The sequence below is a fragment of the Paramisgurnus dabryanus genome, chromosome 6 (genome assembly GCF_030506205.2).
Source record: "Paramisgurnus dabryanus chromosome 6, PD_genome_1.1, whole genome shotgun sequence".
NCBI classification, from domain to species: Eukaryota; Metazoa; Chordata; class Actinopteri; order Cypriniformes; family Cobitidae; genus Paramisgurnus; species Paramisgurnus dabryanus.
The window spans coordinates 14,630,804-14,655,653 of record NC_133342.1 but is presented as its reverse complement, the minus strand read 5'-3'; the positions used below and the strand labels follow the sequence as shown (position 1 = coordinate 14,655,653).

The 24,850-nt window shown below is 37.9% G+C and overlaps 1 protein-coding gene across 2 annotated transcripts in view; it reads left to right on the top strand.

Annotated features, from left to right (window-relative positions):
• Window positions 1-24,850, top strand: part of cdh24b (cadherin 24, type 2b) — a 192,877-nt gene that overhangs the window by 64,511 nt on the left and 103,516 nt on the right. For both annotated transcript variants that reach the window (XM_065267495.2, XM_065267504.1), the window contains exon 3: window positions 17,614-19,334. In XM_065267495.2, coding sequence (XP_065123567.1) covers window positions 17,862-19,334 — 1,473 coding nt within the window. In that variant the 5' untranslated portion in view covers window positions 17,614-17,861. The remainder of the gene's footprint in view (window positions 1-17,613; window positions 19,335-24,850) is intronic.

Below are 24,850 nucleotides of genomic sequence, written 5' to 3'. Positions count from 1 at the left end.
TTCTTCGTACCCTAAGACGTTTCTACAGACTAGTAAAAGGTAGTAAGTATGTAGTATTATTTTTAAGAATTTTGACTAAATGGTTCTTTTGGGGTTCTTATGGCATCACTGCGAAGAACCCTTTATATAGCACCTTTATTTTTAAGAGTTTACCTTATTCTGTTATATTCTGTTGACAAAGGTTGTTTATGTAAATATCTTCTAAGTGATTCAAATGGCTACAGTCACAGGTTCACATCTAATGTGAAAATATGTTGACAGTCTTGCCTTATTAACCACGCATAATAATTAACTAAACCCATCCAAACACACACACACACACACACACAGAGAGAGAGAGAGAGAGAGAGAGAGAGAGAGAGAGAGAGAGAGAGAGAGAGAGAGAGAGAGAGAGAGAGAGAGAGAGAGAGAGAGCAGGAGCCAAGGATTCAGGGGGCATTCATTGAAATGTCATGCGCTGCGCTGAAGGGATCAGATAGCTTTTTGATGTCAAGAGCCACTGAGGCTGAAGAAGAAAGACTCTGTTGATGGGCATCAGGTGTAATTTCAGCAAATGTTTCCGCACTTTCTGACTCACCATGAACTCACTCTCCGTCCGTAAAGCTCTGGCATACGTATGAGTCTGCAAAACCAATGATTGAGAAGAAGCTATCATTATAAGATAAGACAGTTTGACAGTCCATTTTCCAAGTAAACAGGGGAGTTTGAATTTAAACACTGACCCTCTTTTCTATTTATCAAACACAACTCTGAATAATTTATTTGCCAAATACGTAGGGGCCTAAAATCAAGGCTGACTCTTGGAAATATACAAACTGACTAGTAAAGAGCCGCACAGTGGCTTTGTGGTAAGCACTGTTCCCTCACAGCAAGATGGTCCCCGGTGGAGATGGACAATGCAGAGTTTGCATGTTCTCCCTGTGTCAGCGTGGGTTTATTCCGGGTGCTCCGGTTTTCTTCCATATTTCAAAGACATGCAGGTCGGATGAACTGGAAATTGCAAATTGTCTTTCCACAACTTGTAACTGATTCTCACCAGGAATATACCCATGGATGCTGAAATGGCATTAAGAAATTAACACACATTCAAAGGTTATTCCAGGATTCCTTTTTTAAAAGGAAATTTCACCTGAAAATGAAAATTCTGTTATCATTTTCTCACCCTCATGTTGTTTTAAACCTGTATGAGTTTCCTTATTCGGTTTAACACAGAAGATATTTTGATAAATGATGGTAAACACATAGCTGCCGGTATTCATTGACTTCCATAGTAGGATAAACAAATACTATGTAAGTCAATGGGTACAAGCAGCTATGTGCTTAGCATCATTTATCAAAATATCTTCTGTGTTTAACCGAATAAGGAAACTCATACAGGTTTAAAACAACATGAGGGCGAGAAAATGATAACACAATTTAAATTTTTTGTAAACTATCCGTTTTAGTCACACTAAAAGGGATTTAAAAGTAAATTGAATAGAAAAAAATATGTACTTGAATTAAAAATCCACACTGTAATCAAGAAAAGGGTTTTCAAACTTTATTATGGCAGGGACCCCCACATATGATGAACCTATATTGAGGGAATCCATTCCTTAAATATATGAATATATATATCCATTTTGACTATACCAAGAAAGTGACAAGATGAATCCACTATTTTCTATTAAAAACTTTTACATTTTTAAGTTATAATAACATAAAAAATCATAATTTGATTTTCAAAGATTTATTATAAAAACTGATTATTTTTTCCACAAATGCAATAAATCCAAGAATTTTTCCTTCGCCTGAGTGCCTCTCAAGTAAATTATTCGATTTTAATGGCTTACGTTTCTTCCATGCCACAGAAAACCACCACAGGTTTATCAATGTCATCAAAAGTATTATTTTGTTTTGTTTGTTTGTTGATCACGAAGTACAAAGTAGATGAGGAAAACTGGGATTCTGTGTGTATTCAACGTGCCACCATTGTTGTTTACAATGCGTGAAATGGTACAATGTGATTGGTTAAGCAGATTTATTGCATTCTGCAGAGAAGGAGGACTGGTGTTTGTTGCGGTTTGGAAAAAGGGAGAAAAGATGACAGAATAACACGGCGGATATCGCATTTTTTCGTAAAATGAAGAATTAGTAGTTATAATTAATAGTTTTTAATACTGGCCAGATACAATACTGATTTTAGTGGTAACTATTTTTTTTTTAAATGGCGTTTATTGCATTTTGTTACCACATTCCTCATATATCCATTTTGTATAAATAAACCTTTAGAGACTGTGTTAGCTAATTAGATTTTTTATATAAAGATTGCAAACAGACTTACATAATTGGCTAAACAATTGGCTTTGTCTTTTAAACTTTTATGGAGACCCCTTGGATCTTTTTGGGACCCCAATTTGAAAACCTCTGGTCCAGAAGACCTAGTTAAAAGTATATAAAAGTAGATTTACGATTAAAGACAAAATTAAGTTGAAATGTTGAGACATAAAATAAATGAGAATAAAGATTTTATTTTGATGTCACTATTAACCCAATTTGTGATGTCCATGACAAGATGACCGTGTAAACTCCTTTGTACTAAAGGTCAAACTTCATTGCTTCCATTGAAGCATGCAGGATGCTCTTTAAAATATTGTCAGATCATGCTGGAATAACATGGATCATCAAATTTTGCACAAGCATATCAGTTTAGGTGAGACATAAATTACCAAACTCTAACATTTTATTATTCATTTCATTTTTAACTAAAAATACAAACAAACAGTTTTTGATAAGACAAAGTTCATTTTAGGCCTGCAAACACATCAAATGTCACAAGTCTTAATTTTTTCCCAAGTATCAAATACTGTACCCAGATAGCAATGAGTGGTGTGCTCCGGAGACAAAAAGGCGTGATTGCAAACACATCTGACTATTTAAAAGCGGCAGCCAGCTGTCTACCACCTTCATTCCCAGTCTCACCCCATTTCGTCAATATTTGACGACACTTGACCATTCGTCAATATGTGACGCGGAGGGTATACCTTTCGCGTCATTTTTTGACGAACTGGGGACTTCAATACTATTACGTCCGTTGCATTCTCTTCTCCTATTTTCTTACCAATTTCGCGTCGGTTTAGGGTTAGATTTACATAATGACATCCCTACCCAAACCTAACTCTAACCCCAACGCCAGGTGACAACTGTTTCTAACCCCAACGCCAGGTGACAACTGTTTAATTTCGCGTACACTGTTTAATTTCGCGTACACGGTTTAATTTTGCGTAATCTAACCCTAAACCGACGCGAAATTGGTAAGAAAATAGGAGAAGAGAATGCAACGGACGTAATAGTATTGAAGTCCCCAGTTCGTCAAAAAATGACGCGAAAGGTATACCCTCCGCGTCACATATTGACGAATGGTCAAGTGTCGTCAAATATTGACGAAATGGGGTGAGACTGTGTTACATTCCACGGCTGCAGGCTTGTGCACAATTCAGAATTTCAGAATTGGCCTCCATTCAATTCATGAATTGGAATTTGAATTGAATTGACTCCGCCCTACAGGAAGTTGAATTGGAATTGGAATTGGAATGAATCCCACAGTCACAAAACAGAAAGAATCTCACCTACATTCAGTGTTAGGAAAGTTACTTTGGAAAATTGTTTGGCACCATAAATACTTGGTTAAAGTAAAGCATTCTGGGAAATGAAATCATGTTCCATCGTGTTCCACAAAATTACAATTGCAAAAAAAACTAACTTAATTATTTGTTATGTGACTAGAGTTTTTAACCTTTATTGCTGGGGAAAAAATGTCCTGTTAATGTAATCTGTACAAGTAGTTCAAACTAATATAATTTATAGAATATGTAATGCAATCATATATGACATATACTGTAAAGCTTCATTTTTAACACTTCACTTACTGTATAATATGTATCTGAATTTCTTTGAATTTCTATTGAATTGCAATTCTGCTTCCTTTAATTCAATTCGAATTGTAATTCTAGGTCCTGATTTTCACATCAATTCAAATTCAAGACTTGAATTGGAATTCAGGAGTCATTCTCAGTTCAATTCTGAATTGTGCAAAAGCCTGCACGGCTGGCCCACGGGCCAACCGCCATTTGGCCACCGTTATATTAAATGCGGCTCTTTCACGGCGAACGCTATTTCCGAACGATTTGCCACCACTTATTGTGTATATATATATTATTTATATATTTCTAGCATGCAGTTTCTTGCGGCATCTCGCAAGAAATTGGCAAACATTTCATCCCCGCCAGCTGGGTATTAGCTGTTTATTCATCTTAATTATTAGTGGCCATTGACTTCTCTTCCGTGGGGTGCAAATTTAAAATATGTGTTCCGGGTGTCATGTAAACCATGTGCACACGCGTCGAAAGGGTTTATAATTAAAGAGACGCTCATGTTCACAAAATACACGCAAGACACTAACTTAACACTAAACTATGATTAAACATAAGACTAAGCAATTATGCACATAAGTTTACATGACGCGCCGAACACATAATTTGAAATGAAGAGCCACACACACTATGGGCTAAATACATGTTATGACGAGCTTGGGATCGTGCGCCCTCGAAAAAGAAGTCACCGGCCGCCACTGATCTTAATAAAGACAAAATTATTAATTTAATCTGTTTAAACATCCATTGTTAACCCTTAATAGATTTAGTTAACTATCATTTGTTTGTTATTTGTTGATGTTATCTTTACATTTCACATCTTCTGAATAATGCTCTTTTAAAAAGAGGGTGGATTTATAGTGAGCACTTTTGCATGATGATAAACTGTCATTCAAACTAAACAGTTGTGGGGCTTCTAAATCTTTATTTTCAAATTCCCTTTCAACCAGTTGTGAATTATTAATAGCTCAGTAATGTATGTGAATAGCGATTATGTTATAAATGAGGTGCTTATGACAGTGAGGTCAGAGCGAGGCTGTGTTAAGCATTTTTCTACTGTACGTTCAGCCCTGAGGAGTCATCAGCAGTAATCAGATTACCGGTGCTGAGTTTTTTCCAGTTGGGTTGCGGTGTGGGAGGCAGATTCATTGTCTTTCATAGCCTGTTTTGTAACCGAGACCTCTGCTCTCGCTGAGTGTTGGAGGTTGTTTACCTTTTTAGCACTTGTCCCGTTTCATCTGCCGATTGTCAAGTCATTTTTATTTCCCCTCCTCCTTTGACTTAAGCAGGGACCCTATGCAGTTTAAGGCCGTTTTCGCATTGAGAGCTGCACTAAAGTGGACTTATTTTGGATCTTAGTTGTACCATCTACCTTGTATCCTGTTTCTCTCCCCATCTGTCTTTTTCTATTTGTGATTTTGTTATCTTCATTCTTTCAAGCCTGTTTTCTGGGTTTCCCTGGAGAACCGTCATACTTAAAAAACATACTGTAGACCACCTACCAATACCCTGTGCAGGCGCAGCTGTGCATACGATCAGCAGTTAAGCAATATTACCTCCGGTAAAACGTACTGTAGGAGGATAAATTTGATCCATTTAAATATGTATACGTCCTCATTTTCGCAAGCATAATGCCTTGTGTGCTATCCCTCAGTATCCTGGCGGATTTCCTCCATCACTGTGCCTTTCAAATCTATTGTTTTAAACTCGAGCTTTTGTGAGGGATGGAAAGCCGAGTGTCTCAAAGTCATTTTTGTACTTCTGTGCTGCTGAAGGTCTCGCCGAGGGGGGTACCAGCAGTCTCCGCACAGCATTAGTTTGCCTATATTTGTAGGAGGTAACACCTTTCTTGTACTAGAGAGGTAATAAAGAGGCAAAGGCTGGATTTCTTTTGGTCTTTTTCTTTTGGTCCAGTAGGCTCTTCCCTGGAGCAGTACAGCGGGCGAGATGAACAAAGAGATAACAAAGCTAGCTGTATTTATTTTCTCTGACATGTGTGGGATAATAATTCCTTTAGTGAGAGTGTGTGCTGCCATGAATGCATTTCTGATCTGAAATCAAGTGTGTTTTAAAGAGTAGGTGGTTTTGAGAGATATTACAGGCTATAGCTCCAAAACCCAGTGTGCTGCCTCGTTTCCTAAATAGACAGCTGTCTTTTAAGGGAGCATTGTGATGCTTATAAAAACTCATAAGGAATTTAAAATACACTATAAAGTAAAAAACAATAGCGCCACACAAGCAATTTTAATAGCCTTGATGGCATAGGCTATGCATCGGTTTTCATTAATACTTTTGCGCGGTTATTCACATCGACATGCAATTACATATGCAGACCGCTAGTAGGCAGTATTCACACGTGTTACCCACAATAGCAGAGCAACAGCCGAAGAAAAAGCAACTTGCCCAGTAAACCCACAATTGAAGAAGAAGCTTGTGTATGTTATTTGAGAAGAACAGCAATGATGGAGGCGAATAGACAGCATATTTTTTTGCAATTTGTGTAAAATATCACATCTCAACTTGGCCCATCTTTGTTTCTACTATCGTAAGCAAAACTCCGTATGAGAAAATGCGACGCAGGTCCGAGTTACATTTTGGGAGAGGTGCACCTCAGGCTACACCGTAGGCTATTGCGTAGGGTTCGCGTCTCTGCGTAGGCTACGCCATACAATTGACTCAGAAGTATAAAGCCCACTTAAGACTGAATGAGACCGCCAATTGCACCAAAGAATTAGAAATATTAAATATTTAATCCACATTGATGGCATGTAAGCGTAATCTTAAAAAAATAATTTAAAAATATTATTTTATTAGTTATTTCTAAATGTAAATTTTAATGCGTTTTTGTAAGATTTGTGCTAACATATGCTTAAAACAGCTCTGTTTTCTAAATAATATTTGACAAATGATATAAAAATGTATGTAAAAAAATCATATTTCACTAAACTAGATGATTATATTTTAATCCACATTTTTTATGAATATATTTCTATTTTCATAAAAAATACTAGTTACACCAATTGACACAGACCGGTTACACCACATTGACATTTTTGCAATTATCCCCCAAATATTCTTTCAAAATGAAATAAAACCAGAAATTTAGACTTGGTCCTCAAAAAAAAAAGAATGTATGCAAGTAATCTGCAAATTTATTTTGAAATTTAACCCTTTTACATTTAATTGAACCATACGGACACAAAATAATTAACGTCACGTCATTGACCCAAATATTAGGACATTTATAAATGGTACTGCCCCAGTGACAGCTGGCGTACACATTTTGACCATGTTTTCTGACAGCGTGGGATTGCTATGAGGAACCCTTTGTAGCACTTTTTTTTTCTTTTCAGCATTTGTATTTATGATCTACATCTCTCTCATCTTGTCTGCCTCTTAGATAGTTTTTCCACCAGTAGTAGTGCATTATGGGATTGCCTTCTGCACACAGTTTCATGCCATGCTGCCTTACAATTCGGTCAATAGAAGGCGACTTAGGAGGCAGTGTAATTGCAGTAAGTTGGCTACCAATTGGAACAGCTTTTGATGCTTTAAAATGCTACCTTTGTAGGCAGCTCGCTAGGTTTTGGAACAGAGCAATTATGTTGCACAATGCACAAACGAGAAACTGTGTTTATGCCGAGGCTTTCCGAGAGAGAGAGAATGGTGTTTTGTGAGTATTGGGAAATAAATAGCGAGTCCGGGGTACGGTGGAGAATCGTAATTAAAATTTTCAGTCTCGTTAAGTTGGCGACAGCCTTCACCGCACCACAGCTCTCAGCGATCGATGAGAAAGATCTGCCTCTAATACTAACAGACCCAGAGATTCCGGAGCCCGAGGAGGGGAAAAATTAATTAAAAATATTTATGGCCCCAATTAATCAGTTCAGTGAGATACTCAGATTGTCCGGCGGGTGTATTGGCGCGTGAGGTGTGAAGCGAGAGGAGAGTCGAAAATGATTGGATGCAGGCACATCACGCTGTCCGACAGATCCTCTCTGCACCTTTGGCTCTATGGCAGCCTCATACTTTAACCCTGCACTGATTCCTCTTAACAGCCGCAGAGAGACCACGTAGTGACATGGGCATTGTGCTTTATTGTCTGTTCGTGTTGAACAGGTTTACATTCCCTCTGCAGAGTCAGTATGTTGGTTCGGTCTGAGCTCCCAACCTGTTGCCTCCGTGCCCTATAACCCAGCGAACCAACCGCCTTCCGTTATTGGCAAGTGTGTGATTACAGTTTAGTAGAGCTATTAGTTTTCTGAGTTTGCTTACCTTACAGCTTAATTCTTATCCATTCGTCAAGTTGGCTGCAGCTGTATTGATTCCTGCCCCAGGAAACGCTCTTCATAGCTTTTGTGGCTTTAGGAAAGAAATATTTTTTCTCTCTTAACCTTACAGTTAAACATTGGCAGATCAAACACCTGATCAGGATCCCAGTACTTCATAAGATAATGTAACAATATTTTTATTCTGCTAAAGTTATGTGTGTGTGTGTAAGTATATGTATATGTGGTTTACAGGGATTCCCATAGAGAATGGTTTTATTTTGTACAAACTGTATATTCTGTCTAACCCAGAGATTCCCAAACTTTTCATTTTGTGACCGACTCAAATAGATTTAATCTATAGAGGGACCCACCAAAATATTTTAAAATGTAAATATCTTTTATAATTAAAGCAACACTATGTAGTTTTTTTACCTTTAAATAATGTCTCTAAAATTATTTCAGTGACAGAACAACTTTTAACTGGACAAATTGTACTGTTGCTGCAACCTGAGCAGCCTCCTAGCTGCTACAAGCACACTCTGAAAGTGGTGGTGGAGGGTAGGAAACACAGCCCCGCCCCTCCCCCTGCCTGCAGAAGAGTGTCTGATACCAGGCACTGTTGCACTTTTCAACCACATGGGGGAGCTGTAAGTCATTTTTACATGGAAACTACATAGTGTTGCTTTAAGTAGTTTTTATTTAATTTTATAAATAAAATTTACGTTTAATTGCGGTATCAAAATAACTTATGGTATATCATATGAAAATCATGCTGTCGGAACCTATGGTGTAGTGGGCAGTGCTCCGACACAATTTCGGTGACCCGAGTTCGAATCCCGGCTTGAGGTCTTTTGCGATTCCGTACCCCTCTCTCCACCCTGTACTTTCCCGTCCTCTCCTTAAATACTATTAAATAAAGGCAAAAATAGCACAAAACATTATTTAACCTCCTAAGACCTGGGGTCTCATTTATAAAGCGTCATTTATACGCACAAAATGGTTCTGGAAACTTGCGTACGTCAGTTCCCACGCAAAGGTTGTGATTTATAAATACTTAAAACAAACATAATGGGAGAATGGGCTTGCATGGTGGGATCTGAGGATAATTCATGTACGAACACTTACAGATGATCTGTGATTTAGAAAGAGAACATTGCTTTGTTTTATAAGTCTTTTATATTTTTTGCCATACGCCATTTTTGGCTTTTGTGCGTACGTAGACTTTTAGTAAGGATCCTACGCACAGTTTAAATGAGACCCCTGGTGTGTCCACATACATGGACATCACATTTTTTGTTGTTTGGACCATAATACTTGAAGAACAATATTTGGTTATTATATTTATTGTTTTTCCTAACCCCAAAATAGCTGGAAGAAATCTGAAAAAAGACAAACCAAAGCTCGGGTCTTATGTGGCATTCACACCAGATGTGGAAGAGGTGGCAAGGGCGAGTGATTTACATGTTAAGTGAATGCAAAGACCGCCGGTACGCGCAAATGGGGCGGAAGGCGCGGATGGCGCGTTCTGCGCAAATTGAGCTGAAAAATCTGAACTTTGACGGATATTCGCGCAGCGTTAACCAATAAGGAGCTTGCTCAGGTAGTCACGTGTCACGTACAGGGAGCGAGCGGAGTCGAGTTGAAAAGTCTCGAATGACTAGAATTTAATGCGCGTCTTTTTACGCGCGAATGAAGCGAGTAAACTTAATATGTTCACGTGTCCAACGTACGCTTGAATAACATGTTTTTGCCGCCTCTACCACGGCTGGTGTGAACGCACAGTTAGGAGGTTAAATAATAATTGTAGCCACGCATCTTTATGTGACCCACAGTTTGAAAACCCCAAAAGCTAACCCTCACAGATAACTTAATTTAATTCATAAAAATTACCACGTAGTATGTTTTTAAGCAATTTGGTTTATAAGGACACATGACACATTTACAGTATGTTGTTATACACATGTCATTATTCACAATTGTGTCCTCGTAAACCACATAAACCAGTACATATAAGTCTGTGTTTGTGTGTTTTTTACAGGAGAACAATCCAGACTGGATTTGTTCAAGGCGTAATGTTGAATCACTCGCAGGAGCTTTCGGCGCTACTTACAGAGAAGCAGTTTATCATATAGATGGATGGGGAAATAGATTGTACAAAATGCTAAAAGACACTTTGTGCCAGTTATAATTCTCTGTGCACATACTTTAGGGAGCCGTGTTTAAAAACAATGTTATTAAAAAATGCTGCTTTTAAATGCAATGTGGTCGCTTGTCATTTAGCAGACACTTTTACCCAAAGTAACACCGGTATAATTGGAGAGACACTGTGCCTAGAGACACAGCGTAGAGACGCTCAAACAAGCTGCTGTTAAGAGCTCTAGTCAGGGGCACGCGGAGGTTAAGTGTCTTACTCAAAGGCATAACAGTGCTAGAACAGGAGAGCCGCCACAGAACCGGTCCATTGGGATACTCCTTCCTGGAAGCAAACCAACAACCTTTGTGTTGACAGCGTGATCTCTGTAACTATAGGCTGCAGTCACTTTCCCACCTGCTATTGTATTAGATTAGGTCATATGTACGGCTCTGCGGCTACTTTAGATTATGACCGCATAGCCTGTAATAATTCTGTGTGGAAAAACCCAGCGGACCAGTTCCAATCTAATGAATCTAATCTATGGAAACTGTCCCTGCTAGCAAGACGATTTCACTGGCTCTGCAGTTTTGCCTCTCTTTAGTTTTCGAGCCTGTTAAATTCATTGCAAAACAATCTATCAGCAGTTTTCAATCAAGCCTGTCTGCATGAATGATTTGTAAGCTTGACGCCTCATCTGTTAAGCACAAACGAAGCCATTTTTGCATGGACCTTAAAGTAATGTTTCATTCGAAATGGAACGTTGTGTAATTGTTTACTCACCCTTACATTTCTTTTTATACATTTTGTTAATCTATGTGTGTGTTCCCTGGGAACCATAGACTGTAAAACATATGGATTTAGTGTTCATGATGTTACCCATAGGTTTGTAAGAGCTTTTTGAAGCCAATAGTTGGCTGAGCCTGTCGTTGTCACCGGAAATGAGTTAAGAGGCAGGGTGTTGGTGAAGCTGAGGTGGCTGGTTGCTGAACCCATGCTTGCCACTTTTTCTCTTGCGACCCACAGACATTTTGAAAAAACATGGTGAGAACGTGAGCTTCAATGAATGGTTGAAACCATAGCCCACAACATATACACCTGAAAGTGCACAACTGGGATGACCGATAGTCTAGATGATCCACCCGGAAAAAGCTTTACCTTTAATTTGCCCACAATTTTCTGTGTGTCAGCAAATGGAATGATTTTTTGGGGATAAATCTTATAATTACACATATTTTAAGTAAATGCTTTGAAATTTTTCAATATACAGTGAGCAAATGTACTACCATGTACTACAATATGCAGTTATACTCCTTATATCTCAATGTACAAACCAGAAATGAAGCTTTGCTCTTGCACAGGCCTACTACAGGGTTAATGGTGGCACATGGTGATCAATAGTAAAAACTACAAATTTTACCTCTTTGCAAAAGGAAAAACCACCATCAATCAAGAATGCATGATTATATGCACTGCAAAATATGATTTTCAAGAAAAAACAATTCTTAGTATTTTTGTCTTAAATTCTTAAATGAAGATGCTTTTTCTTGATGAGCAAAACGACCCAAGAAAATAAGTCTAGTTTTTAGACCAAAAATATCAAATGTAAGTGATTTTGTGCATAGAACAAGCAAAAAAAGAAAAATGGGGTAAGCTAATTTTTCTTGAATTTTTCTGGAATTTAGTGTTTAAAAAAATATTCAAGATTTTTTGCTTACCCCATTGGCATATTTTTTTGCTTGTTTTATGCACAAAATCACTTACATTTGATATTTTTGGTCTAAAAACTAGACATATTTTCTTGGGTCGTTTTGCCCATCAAGAAAAAGCATCTTAATTTAAGAAATTTTTAGATATTTTTACTGAAAACAAGACAAAATACTAAGATTTCTTTTTTTCTTGGAAATCTTTTTTTGCAGTGTGGTGTCATGGGTTTGCAATCAAAAAAATTTGTTATAATAGAAGTCAATGTGGCAAAAAAAAAAAAAATAATAATCTGATGCTGCACAAAAACAAAAAATGTTTCAAAGACATGTTTTTACCAATCTTTGACATGCCCAAGACCAAAAATCCAGTCCATAATCACTTTTTATATTGAAAATCAGTCATTTTGTGAATCACTTATGAAATTGGCAATTAAAGAGTTAAAATCATGGAATTTTTGTAAACATTCGGTAGTTTTGATCAGTACTGGTTGATTAACAGATTTATGCAAAAATTGAAAAAATATTAATCTGATACATTTTTACAGCGGTTTAACTTAGTGGCCGTTAACATCAACTATGGTTATATTTTCACAAGAATGTCCTTTTCATTTGTCCAGAAAAAAATGGTTAAAAAATTGGCCCTAGCTTGCACCAGAGCAGTACCCTTTTAAAAGTTACACATTTACTTACACATTTACGTACCTCAGAGGTCCATATTGGTACCAACGAGTGCACATTAGTATATCAGAGGTATATATGGTACCATATTTATGCATATCTGTACCTAAATGGTACATATTAGGACCTTAAAGGGTACTACCACAGTGGCAGCTTGAGACCATTTTATCTTACAATGTAGGATGATTTTATGTTAAAAACTGAAAATAACAACAACAACAACAACAACCAAAAAAGAAGTGAGAAGAAAACAAGTAAACTGAGTTTTGACAGACACATTCACAATTATGAATGAATTTTTTTTTACAAAAACACGACTCTTTTTAGAAAAATGGACACTAGAAGACTTGAAATTTACCACATAAGTCACATAGATGTTTGTTTTTGACAGCAGTCACTGTGGACTAGCATATGAGTTTGAAATGACAGGTTGGGTAAATAATGACAATGTTTTTTCGTCTGAACGATTCCCTGGCGCGGACCCAGCCGTAAGCCTGCTTTGTTTATTTACTATTGAAATAAGCTGCTGGGCAGACATTGCTCTGATCGTAACATGCTAACGTGTTTTATTTGTGTAATCTATAAGAGGCACTGGTGAGAATCTCAGTTTCAGGTTCATTTGTTTTGAAATCGGTACAGACGCCAGACAGCCGTCAATTGTGGTGTCACAGGGGAGATTGGCTGATTGATCGAGGCGAGTCGGAGCTCAGAAGGTGAAAGAGGTTAAAGCACAAATCGTGATGGACGTGAAGATAACCAAAGCAAAGAAGAGGGAGCATATTAAAACAATACGGTGAAATGGAAAGAGAGAGAGAGAGAGAGCAAGAAAGGCAGAGAGAGACAGGTGGTGTGTGGGAAGAGGTGACTAAAGAGAAAATGTAAAATGGAGAGAAAAGCTTTTAAGAGATGGACCGAATGTCTGCTAGAAGGAATAAAGAATTGTGTGAATGTGTGGAGGAGAAACTCAAGGGAGAGGATTGGAGATCCACAGGAGATAAAAAGATTTCAGACATGCCTGAGTGGCCATGTTGACAAGGTCTCAGAGCATCACGACTGTGGTCTCGTGTCACATGACATTTACAGAGGACATAATATTGACTGGCACAACAGCAAGATGCATACAGGACAGCACAACATTTTTTACCAGTTGCATTAACCACACGTTTTTCTTTCCTGTTAAAGAAATTACACAAAAATTAAATTTACTTGTTCGATGTGTGTATATTTTTTCTCTTGGTCACAAGAGAGAAAAGGTACTCAGAAGAAAAGGTAAAACTTCATTCTGAGATTTAAATTGTGCATTTTAAATTGTGCGAAGTACTGAAATGGTGCGTTCACACCAGCCGCTAAAGAGGCGGAAAAAACACACTATTCGCACGTAGGTGGACACTTGAACATTTTGAGTTTACTCGCTTCTGCCGCGCGTGAAATTCTAGTCATTCGAGACATTCACGTGGAAATTCACGTCATGGGAGGGGCTTCTGCGACTCCGCTGAGACTCCGCTCGCTTCCAGTAATCATGTCACTACTACAGCAAGGTCCTGATTGGTTAATGCAGCGCGGAAATCCACCAAAGTTCAGATTTTTCAACCCACGCGTTTCCCGCGGCAACACTCAATTCGCGCATAACGTGCCATTTGCACCGCGCCTTCTGGGCCGCAGGATGCCTATCCGTGTCTTTGTATTGACTTAACATGTAAATCACTCACACTTGCCACCTCTACCGCATCTGGTGTGAACGCCCTGTAATGCTACATACACACCAAACACGGGGCAACACGTTACTCGCTCTAGATTACTCACGGGATTCAACTTCGTGTCATGCAAATTTTTCGCTCGAGTTGAATATTTTGAACTTGGGTGAAGACTTGTTTAAAGCAAATAGCGTGTGTTTTCGTGACAAACGCGCTGCCCATATTGTTTCATTCGCATTGCCCCACGCGAGGATGTGTCTGATCGCGTCTTTGCATTGAGTTTGTATGTAATCTACTCGTGCAAATCGTTGAACTCGCGTCTGGTGTAAACTCACAGTAAGAGAGTATGGATTTGGAGTGAATAAATAATAACAAAATTTGTCTCGTAATCATACTAATGCACACTGACCTGCTCAGTTCAAAAATACATACACACACACAGTACACTACTTTGTAGGGCACTGTCATTAATTGGGATTAAAGTCCACAATGCATTGCTTTGCACTTAAATGGCACCTTTCTGCAGATGCGCTACCCATCATACAGTACATCATATTTGTTTTGAACGTTGTTCATTTTCGTATACCCAACTCATGTTGTCTACAAAGATTCCAGAGCCTCATTCAAATTCTTAAAATGTGAAATTGTATGCAGTTTCTAGTGTTTTATTGTGGAACAAGATTAGTTTTCTGGGTAAAATCAGCCTGAAAATCATACATCACAGATTCTGATGGATAAGTTGACTTTGTATGCTTTTACCCACTCAGAGAACAAAATATGTTTTTAAAGGTGCTGAGTTCACTCTAATCATAGGTGAACCACAGTAAGTGCTATATAGCACATATGTTATAGCACCACGTATGGTTATACATAGCACCATATGGTTATACATAGGTGCTATATAGCACTTAAAGTGGTTCCCTTTAAGATTTCAAGCCAGTGAATCACTTTTAGTGCTATTTACTGTAGCACCATTTTTTTACTGAGTTGAATTTACAGAAGGTAGTCAGTGACCTCCATAAAGACATGCTTAAAACCGTTTTTCCCATACAAATACCTATATATACACATATACATATACAAAAGCTTTCACTAGGTACCTTGAAAGTGCATGTTAGTACCTCAAAGGTGCATATTGGTGCCTGAAGTATACATATCTGTACCTAAATTATACATATTAAGACTTTTGTAAAGGGAACTGAAAAACATGTATTTAGCCCGTGATGTGTTTGGCTCATCATGTCAAAATATGTGTTTGTTGCATTATGTGAACCTAACGTCATGTCAAAATACATGCCTGCTGCAGACGCTTCAAAGAGGTTTATGATAAAAGAGATGCTCACGTTTGATAGATACTCGCTTAATCTCATGTGTAATCAGAGTTTACTGTTAAAGGATGAATCAATTTTCACCACCATGTCATCCAAAATGTTCATGTTTTTCTTTGTTCAGTCGAGAAGAAATTATTTTTTTGAGGAAAACATTCCAGGATTTTTCTCAATTTAATAGGTTTTATTTGACCCCAACAGTTTACTGTTTCAATGCAGTTTAAAATTGCAGTTTCAACGCAGCGTCAAATGGCTCTAAACGATCCCAAACGAGGCATAAGGGTCTTATCTAGCAAAACAATTATCATTTTCGACAAGAAAAATGAATAAAATACTTAAAACCACAACTTCTCGTCTTTCACCGGCTGTGTGACACACCAGCACAACATCATGTAATGCGTCATCAGCAAAAGGTCACGCATGGCGTATACGAAACTACAGCCCCAGTGTTTACAAGTGTGGAGAAAAAGGACCGCCCCGACGTTGTTGTATGTGGAATGACACTTATTAATGTCTTTTTGTCAGTTTATTGTTTAAAATGGTCCGCAAGTTTGCGTTTCACGTATTTAACCTGTGACCTTTTGACGTGATTACGCAATTACGCAATTACGCAAGGTTGCACGGGCGCGTCACTGGTACAAGACGAGAAGTTGTGGTTTAAAAGAATATTTTTCTTGCCAAAAATGACAATTGTTTCACTAGATAAGAGCCTTATGCCTCGTTCGGGATCATTTAGAGACCTTTGAAGCTGCACTGACACTGTAAACTGTTGGGGTCCAATAAATTCTATTAAATTGAAACAATCCTGGAATGTTTTCCTCAAAAAACTTAATTTCTTCTTGACTGAACAAGAAAGATATAAAAATTTTGGATGACATGGGGGTAAATAAATTATCTGGATTTTTTTTAGAAAATGGAGTAATCCTTTTTGTTACTAGTTGCTAGTTTTTTTTTTTTTTGTGAACGTGAGCGTCTCTATTATCATAAACTCTCTCGATGCGTGTGCAGCAGACACATACGTTGACATGACGCATGATGCACATAGGTTCACACGAGGCGCCGAACACATATTTTGACTTGACGAGCCATGAATTTGCGCACTTCGGAAGAGAAGTCACCGGCCGTCACTTGCACTGTCCCAGTGACAGCTTTCGTATCTTTTTTCTGAGAGTGTAAAATTACATAGTGTATAGCTTAACACACTAAAATTGAAGATAGTAGTATAACTAAAGATAAAATACACTATATATTGGATCTCACAGCTAAATATCTCCTTTTAATCTATCCTCACATGATTTTTTGTATAACAATCTACTGCAAATCTATCTTCAGTGTGTAATTGCGCCTTATTTTCAAAATACCAACCAGTTAAATACATGAACCTACAGTACATCAAATGTCTATTCAGTATACATTAGGCAAATGAAACTGTGTATCATGGTGTAATGTAATTCTGCCGGATTTGTTTTGTTTTTTTACCTCTGGGGGTTTGATTCGTCACTCTCATCGCTCTCTCCATGCATGAGCAGTTTCCACAGAACACAGGCACAACGCCAACACCAATAGCTTACTAATTTTTCTATGAATTATTTGACAGAAGTGGATCTGACTAAATTTGGGTTGCCCACATAAGTTCCTCTTATGTCAGAGCACGTACCCGCCTTCGTATCTAAAAAGGCAACACAATTTTTCTAAGATGCTTGAAACATCTGACAGTTCAGAAGTCAACCATCAGGCATTGTGGCTCATGCTTGAGTTTTATGGTGATGCCGACATGACTAGTTAATGAATCAGCCTGTCTGTGTGTTCTGCTACCTTGCTTGTCGTTCCACTTTTAATTAACATACTGCAATGATTAAAGTTTTAACTTAATTATCTTTATCTTTCCTCTCAGGGCATCCAACCCTCTGTGGGAAACTGAGTAAAACGCTTTGCCGGAACAAAAACACAGAATCTCCGCTAGATAACGGAAGATATACATAAAGTGATAAAACTGACGCAAGCTCCCCAGTGCTTGGTGAAGGTGTGTAATGGAGAAATAAGTGAAGAGGAACCAAAGTGAAAGAAGAATGAAGTCCAATGGAAAGCGAACACTGCTTTACATCAGTTGTCATTTAAATTAGTACACTACAATAAGGCAACATGATTGACAGGAGGCTGCTCCTATTGATGTCCCTCTGTCTTGTAGGAGGGTGTGTCAGTAAGATTGTTCGTAGGAGGGGAGTGGGCTCAGTTCACACCCAGTTACGTGGAGGAACTGACCAATGGGACACGAGTTTGGAGAGGAATGGAAATATAATGACCAGACTCAAAGAACTTAATGGTCCCGAGGAAGTCGAAGAACAAATTACAGCTCACCAGAGCCTTGGAGCTTCTCCTGTTTTCAACAAAGAAAATTTTATTGGGTTTAATGCCAAATCACAAGTGCAAATACATGAAGACTCCGAACAAACGGATATAAAAGTGCAAGCCGTAGACGACTCCAGAGATCTGTTAGAGCTGAGAAAGAGCAGAAATACCACCAGGAAAAGTGATGTTATTTCTAAAAATGCAAAAATAGACAAGTGGATCTCAGTACATCACAAGGCAGCATCTGGCACGCACTTTAACAGAACCAGATTCAGAATTCCGTCAAGATCCAGAGTGAGTTTAAATTCTGGCATTCACACTACAGCGGGTACAAAGGTAGTCACTCCGGATTCACCTCACAAATTAAACCTGACTGGAAGTTACGGCGTATTAAAACTTATATCCAAAGACAATCTTGTGCGGATTGTGAATTCCCAGCTTCAGAGCGTGCCGGGTCTCAATATTCCAAGCAAAATAAGTCACAGCAGGAAAAGGGATTTAATCAACATGGATCGCACCCAGGTGGATGCGCTCAAAATGAAGAAGCAAGACAGGTCAGGCACTCCTGAACTTTATAACTCTGATAACCAGACCTCTGCTAACGCCAGTCTAAATTCAGATCAGACTGTTCATACTATCTGGAAACCATATAATGGATTTACCGTGGACGTAGGCGAGGGGGACAGAAAAATAGAGATAAGAGCTGCACCCGGCACTCCTTCATGGAAATACAAACACTTCACGACTCACATAGCATCAACTCCCCAAAGTGAGGTCATGGCCAGAACAGAGACAAATCCACTTTCTGGTCAGAGTGATGCTTCCACATCGTTGCATATGGGCATATCTCACACCCCTCATATAGACTCAGGACCTCTGTCCGCTGACACTGTCAGCTCTCTGACGGAGAGGACTCTTGATGTAAAAATGGAATTAGATCAGCGTGTTCACATGCCTTTCAGTGTCACTCAGAATCCATTAATTAAAATTTCACAACCCATTGACAGCAGCCACATCCTAAAACTCCCTCCGGATCCACAATGGAGAAGAAAGGAATCGGATGAAAGTGAAGAAATGACCGTGGACCCTAGCATTGGCGGAGACACCCGGGGCCTTGTATTCCAAGAAATGGATGAGAATGAAGATGAGGAGCAGAATCGACCGAAGGGGGAAATCTTGCGATCTAGACGACGACGAAGTTGGATCTGGAATCAATTCTTTGTCATCGAGGAGTATGCTGGCCCAGAACCGGTGCTCATCGGACGGGTAAGAACAAAGCTATATTGACTTAGCAGGTCCTCTTTAAATTCCTCTCAGAAAAAACTACATTTCTATTGGTTGCGTTCAACTGTTAATAGACATTGATTTCCTATACATCTAAATTAGCAGCGTTCCTAATCGAATAATGAGGTGAGAAGAATCAATCTGGCACGGGAACTTCAGCGATCACTAACCAATAAGACCTTCACAAGACAGCGAATTGAAAAGAAAAGCGTGTTTCTGTCCACGCTGTGACTGAAAAACATCTCTGGCGGCACATTGTGACTGAATGTTTATCACACCATTGATCTTAATGGCATTAGTCGCATTATCTCAGTCTGTATTTCTTACTGTACTGTCAGTTTGAATCCCAGGGAAGCCGTGCTCTGCGGGTCACAGAATAATGTTTCAATCAGACTCTTAATCAGCCATAGACTATTAAAGCTTAAAGCTACAGTTTGTGCCATGATGAGCAATTGCTATTCTCATCCTAAAAACCTAAAGCTTTGTCGTGAGGCTGTTAAAGCACGACAATTCTGGAAGGTCATAGTGTCGGACCCTCCCCTTGACTTAAAGGATTAGTCCATTTTCTTTAAAAAATCCAGATAATTTACTCACCCAACTGTCATCCAAAATGTTGATGTCTTTCTTTGTTCAGTCGAGAAGAAGTTATGTTTTTTGAGGAAAACATTCCAGGATTTTTCTCATTTTAATGGACCCCTCTTCACACAGCCGGAGGAAGAAGAGAAGTTGTGGTTAAAAAGTGCATATTTTTTATTTTTCTTGCCAAAAATGACAATTGTTTCGCTAGATAAGAGCCTTATGCCTCGTTTGAGAACCTTTAAAACTGCGATTTTAAACTGCATTAAAACTGTTAAGTGTTGGGGTCCATTAAAGTCCATTAAAATGAGAAAAATCCTGGAATGTTTTCCTCAAAAACCATAATTTCTTCTCGACTGAACAAAGAAAGACATTAACATTTTGGATGACATGGTGGTGAGTAAATTATCTGGATTTTTTTTTAAGAAAATAGACTAATCCTTTAAAGTATGCAGGGTGGCACAGTGGGTTCTCCCTGTGTCAGTGTAGGTTTACTCTAGGTACTCCGGTTTTCTCCCACAGGCCAATAACATGTAGGTTAGGTGAAATGGAGATGCCAAATTGCCCCTCCCCAACATGTGTATGGATCAACTTGTGTATGGATTAATCAGTTCTTGCCATAGATGTTGGAATGGCATTAAAGGGATACTCCAGCCATATATCAAAATTACCCCATAATGTTCTCACTCTCAAGCAATCCGAGATACACATGTCCATCATCTTTCAGACAAACATATTTGGAGTTATTTTAGTAAATGTCCTTGCTCGTCCAAGCTTTATAATGGTAGAAAACAGGGTTCATCGAACAACTTCTGACTTTAAACTCCAAAAAAGTGCATCCATCCTTCACAGAAGTAATCCACATGGCTCCAAGGGGTTAATACAGACTACGCTAAAACTCTCAAATGAATCGCGTGAGTCCATGATGGCGTCTTTACCAGAAGCTAGTTGTTACAGTTAAAAAAGTTTAAAATATGGATATTTTTCTTAAAAAAATGGAAACGATTAACCGCAGAAGACCTTTATTAACCCCTTGGAGGCATGTTGAGGATGGGTGCAATTTTTTGGGGTTTAAAGTCAGAAGTTGTTCTATGATCCCTGTTTTAAAGTTTGGAAGAGCAAAAACATTTACTAAAATAACTCCAAATGTGCTGCCTGAGCGATAATGGACTTGTGTATTTCAAATTGCTTAAGGGTGATTAAATCATAGGGTAATTTTGATATTTGGCTAATTTTTGGGTAATTTTACAGTACACATAATATATTTACCATACCTGCTAATTTGTCATAGTTACATTTTCCACATTTTAGAAAAAATAGTTTTTATCAAAACTGTTAACACAAATTAAAGTGTGGAAATCAAGTCTGAAAATGATTTTTTCTCAGGTTACCAACAGTAAGTGATTTATGTGGTCACGTCTAAATTAAGTTTGCATTTAAACGGTTGTAATCAGATCACAAATATTATTTAATATGACTGAATCAACCATTGGGTAACACCAACAAAAGCACTTTTCAGGTCTAGATTAAAAAGAAATATACCCTCGTAAGTAATGCATATCACAAGTTAAACAAAAACTTTGCTTATTATAAAGGAGTTTTCTCATTTTCGTCTGTTACCTTTAAAAAATCGTTTTAGAGAGAGGAAACATTAAGCATGTAAATGTGTCATTGGAATATAAAATGCTGAGATATGAATATGTGTAGGTGTGGTTATGTATGCATATAAGTATATATAATATGCAAATATATATAAGTGTGTATGCTGAAGTGTAATGTTGAGGTATTTTTAATATTGTTCACATGTATTTACATTTGTGCAGTTGGCAGATGCTTTTATCCAAAGTGACTTACGGTGCATTCAATCTATAGATTCCTATTTAGCATGCATTTTCAGTGGGCACATTGTTCATGTATATTTGTTTTATTGTGTTGTTGTCCTTGTTTATGGATTATTGTGATGCCTAAGATAAAGTTCAATTTGTGGACATTCAAACTTACGATAACGGTTGCAAGCTGACACTTCCCACAGTGCACATTCAGATAGGATGTCAAAAATGAGGATAGAAATTTGTTAGATTATAGTTAATAGAATGCACATAGTACCCCCCTTTTACCTTTTCCCTGAGCTAGCTAAATGGCTGGGAAAGGCATTGGGGTAATACATTGAGTAAATGAATGATGATGATTCTGCGTGTTTGCCTGCGGCAGTCAGACAACACTACGGGAATAGAAATCCCTCTTGCGTGCTCTTCAGGGACTGTCTTTCTGTCTGTGAGTTTGTTCCTCCAGCATTTAATGGAACCCTGCGCTGTTAATACCCAGCTCCTTACCCGTATACATCCACCCAATGGTTTCAGACACATTTGATCACTACGTTTCAAATGGAATGGCTGTTTAGAGCGGGTAAAAGGACATTGATCTTCATTAGGGAGAAAGAGAAAGCCAGAGAGAGAAGGAATGGGGTATTACAAGTATAAGAATGCCTTAGGGGATGTTGTCCAATGGCACAGATGGACACTCCACTATGTCATTAGAGCCAATATTGTGTGCTTAACAGGTGGCAGTGCAGTCGCTGTCAGGTCCTGGTCACTGAGCATTCTTCACGGTTTCTAACACTTATGCCAAACCGGACTGAGTGTCGTGTTTGTGTGCATGCAAGAGCCTAATGCATTTTTACGTCCTAATGCTCTTATGGACGTTTAAGCTTGCTGCTATGAGAATCTATAGGGATGTGCGCTTGATGCGCCCTAATAACTGAGATGATTATGATTTAATAAAGAGCTGAAGTGAACCCGTAGCCCTGCGGCAAACGTGCCAAATACTACAGCACACCCGTTCTACAGGAAGCAGCTAATCACATACTCAGCGTTTGCATTTCTGGTTCATAGTTATACTCAAACCATCCATATAATATATAGACTGAAGTTACTTTAGCATCAGTAATATGCAATATGCAATTATCTGTACGTTATACTATAATCAAAGAGTTTTTACGTTAATGTCAAAGGATTAATTTTCTAAACATCCTGAATATACGCATGGGCTTTATAATGATCCTCTCCTCTGTAATTCCATAATCAGTGTATTTGCATATTTATGCAGGAACATAAATTACCACATCTCGGGTATGTGAAAGTAATGCCAAGGTGTAAACCAAACGGAAACAAATCGTACTCTTGTATTGTATAAACTTTGCCGTAATGCAGATCTGGTGAAACTGCATCTCCCTAGACCCTCTAACAGGCATAATAAGGAACGTACGAAATTAAGGTGCTGTGATTTAGTTTAAGTTCACATGAGGATGATTTGAAGCAATATATTCAGTGCCTGCAAACACTATAATCTGTGCTTTTGTGTATTGCGGGTCTCTGATTATCTATTTAAATTTCTAGCCCGTCCCGCTCCTTTGAGTTTTGTTTGATTGGGTTTGATTTGAAACGTCTTAGTTTACAAATTCAATTCACAATGGCACGGTTGTTTTGTCAGCAACATGTTTGGGAAGTTTTTACTATTGTATGTGGCATTTGCACAGGAATATTGAATAAATGGATAATGCAAGTCAACCGAGAGATGCATCTACACAACCAGCTGTGATTTCTTTTGAATTGTTGAATGATTTTGCATCTGTTTATTACAGTATTTCTTGTCCAAAGAAGTGGATTTTTTTTAGAAGTGGATGTTTTCGCCACAAATCTTGCATGCACTTAAAGGGTTTTGCTGCAAAAGACCAATGAAATGTCTAAAGTGACATTTGTGAATGTAAGAAATGTCAGTGTTGGGTAAAGTTACTTTTAAAAGTAATGCATTACAATATTAAGTTACTCCCCAAAAAAGTAACTAATTGCATTACTTTTCATGGAAAGTAATGATTATGTTACTTTTAAGTTACTTTTGTGTTACTTTTCTTACTTTGCAGGTGTTCTGCTTTCAGAAATTGAATATTTCCATCACAAAAATGTCTAGTCTGACATCTCCATTTCTGACTGAAGCTGTTCACGCATAATGTGTGTAATTCTACGTTAATACATTCAGTTTAATGCACGTACATTGTTTTTTTTACATCTAATTAATGATTAGGCTACTGAAAAGTAATGAGTTACTTTACTTGTTACTTCAGAAAAGTAATATTATTACGTAATGCACTTGTAATGCATTACCCCCAACACTGAGAAATTTCAATTAATGACTAAAAACCTTTTCATTGCCATTAAAGTGAAATTACTGAACCTAAACTTTAGAGCCTGATAAAACAATGCTTGTTTACAAGAAAACATGTCAGACGCACTTAAAGGGTTTTGCATCTGAAATCCTCTTATATATGCAGGTACTTTTAATAGTTTTATAGTCCTGGCTAACACTTTGTCTAGATCAGGGGTGTCAAACTCATTTTAGGCTGAGGGCCGGATGGTAAATAACGCCACGAAGTGAGGGCTGGATATTTTTTTGTAAATCTTAGTGTGCTGATAATTGTGTTAATATTAACTAAACAAACCAATTAATTAGTTTGTTCAGCAAGAAAACTTGAGAAACACACAGCTCTGTGAAAACTACATTTCATAAGGTCACACTCATACTGTATTATACACACAAATTTACATCTGTACAACACCCACTGACCTTAGGTTGAAAAGCTTTAATTTAACTTTTTTTGCCTTAATGCCAAAATTATTTATAAACCATTCACTGTTCTTTTGAATATATTTGTAATGAGAACAGTCATTTAGAAAATGAAAATGCTAGATGAGGCAGTGGCCAAAACCAAAAATGGCACTATAGGGGTTGGTACTATTATTATGGTTTTAATAAAGTATTATAAATATGATGTGTTATATTACTAGCATAAACTTAGACAAGTGATTATAATGGGAAATATAATAACAAGAATTAAAGTGTGACAATCTGCTAAATATTCAATATGT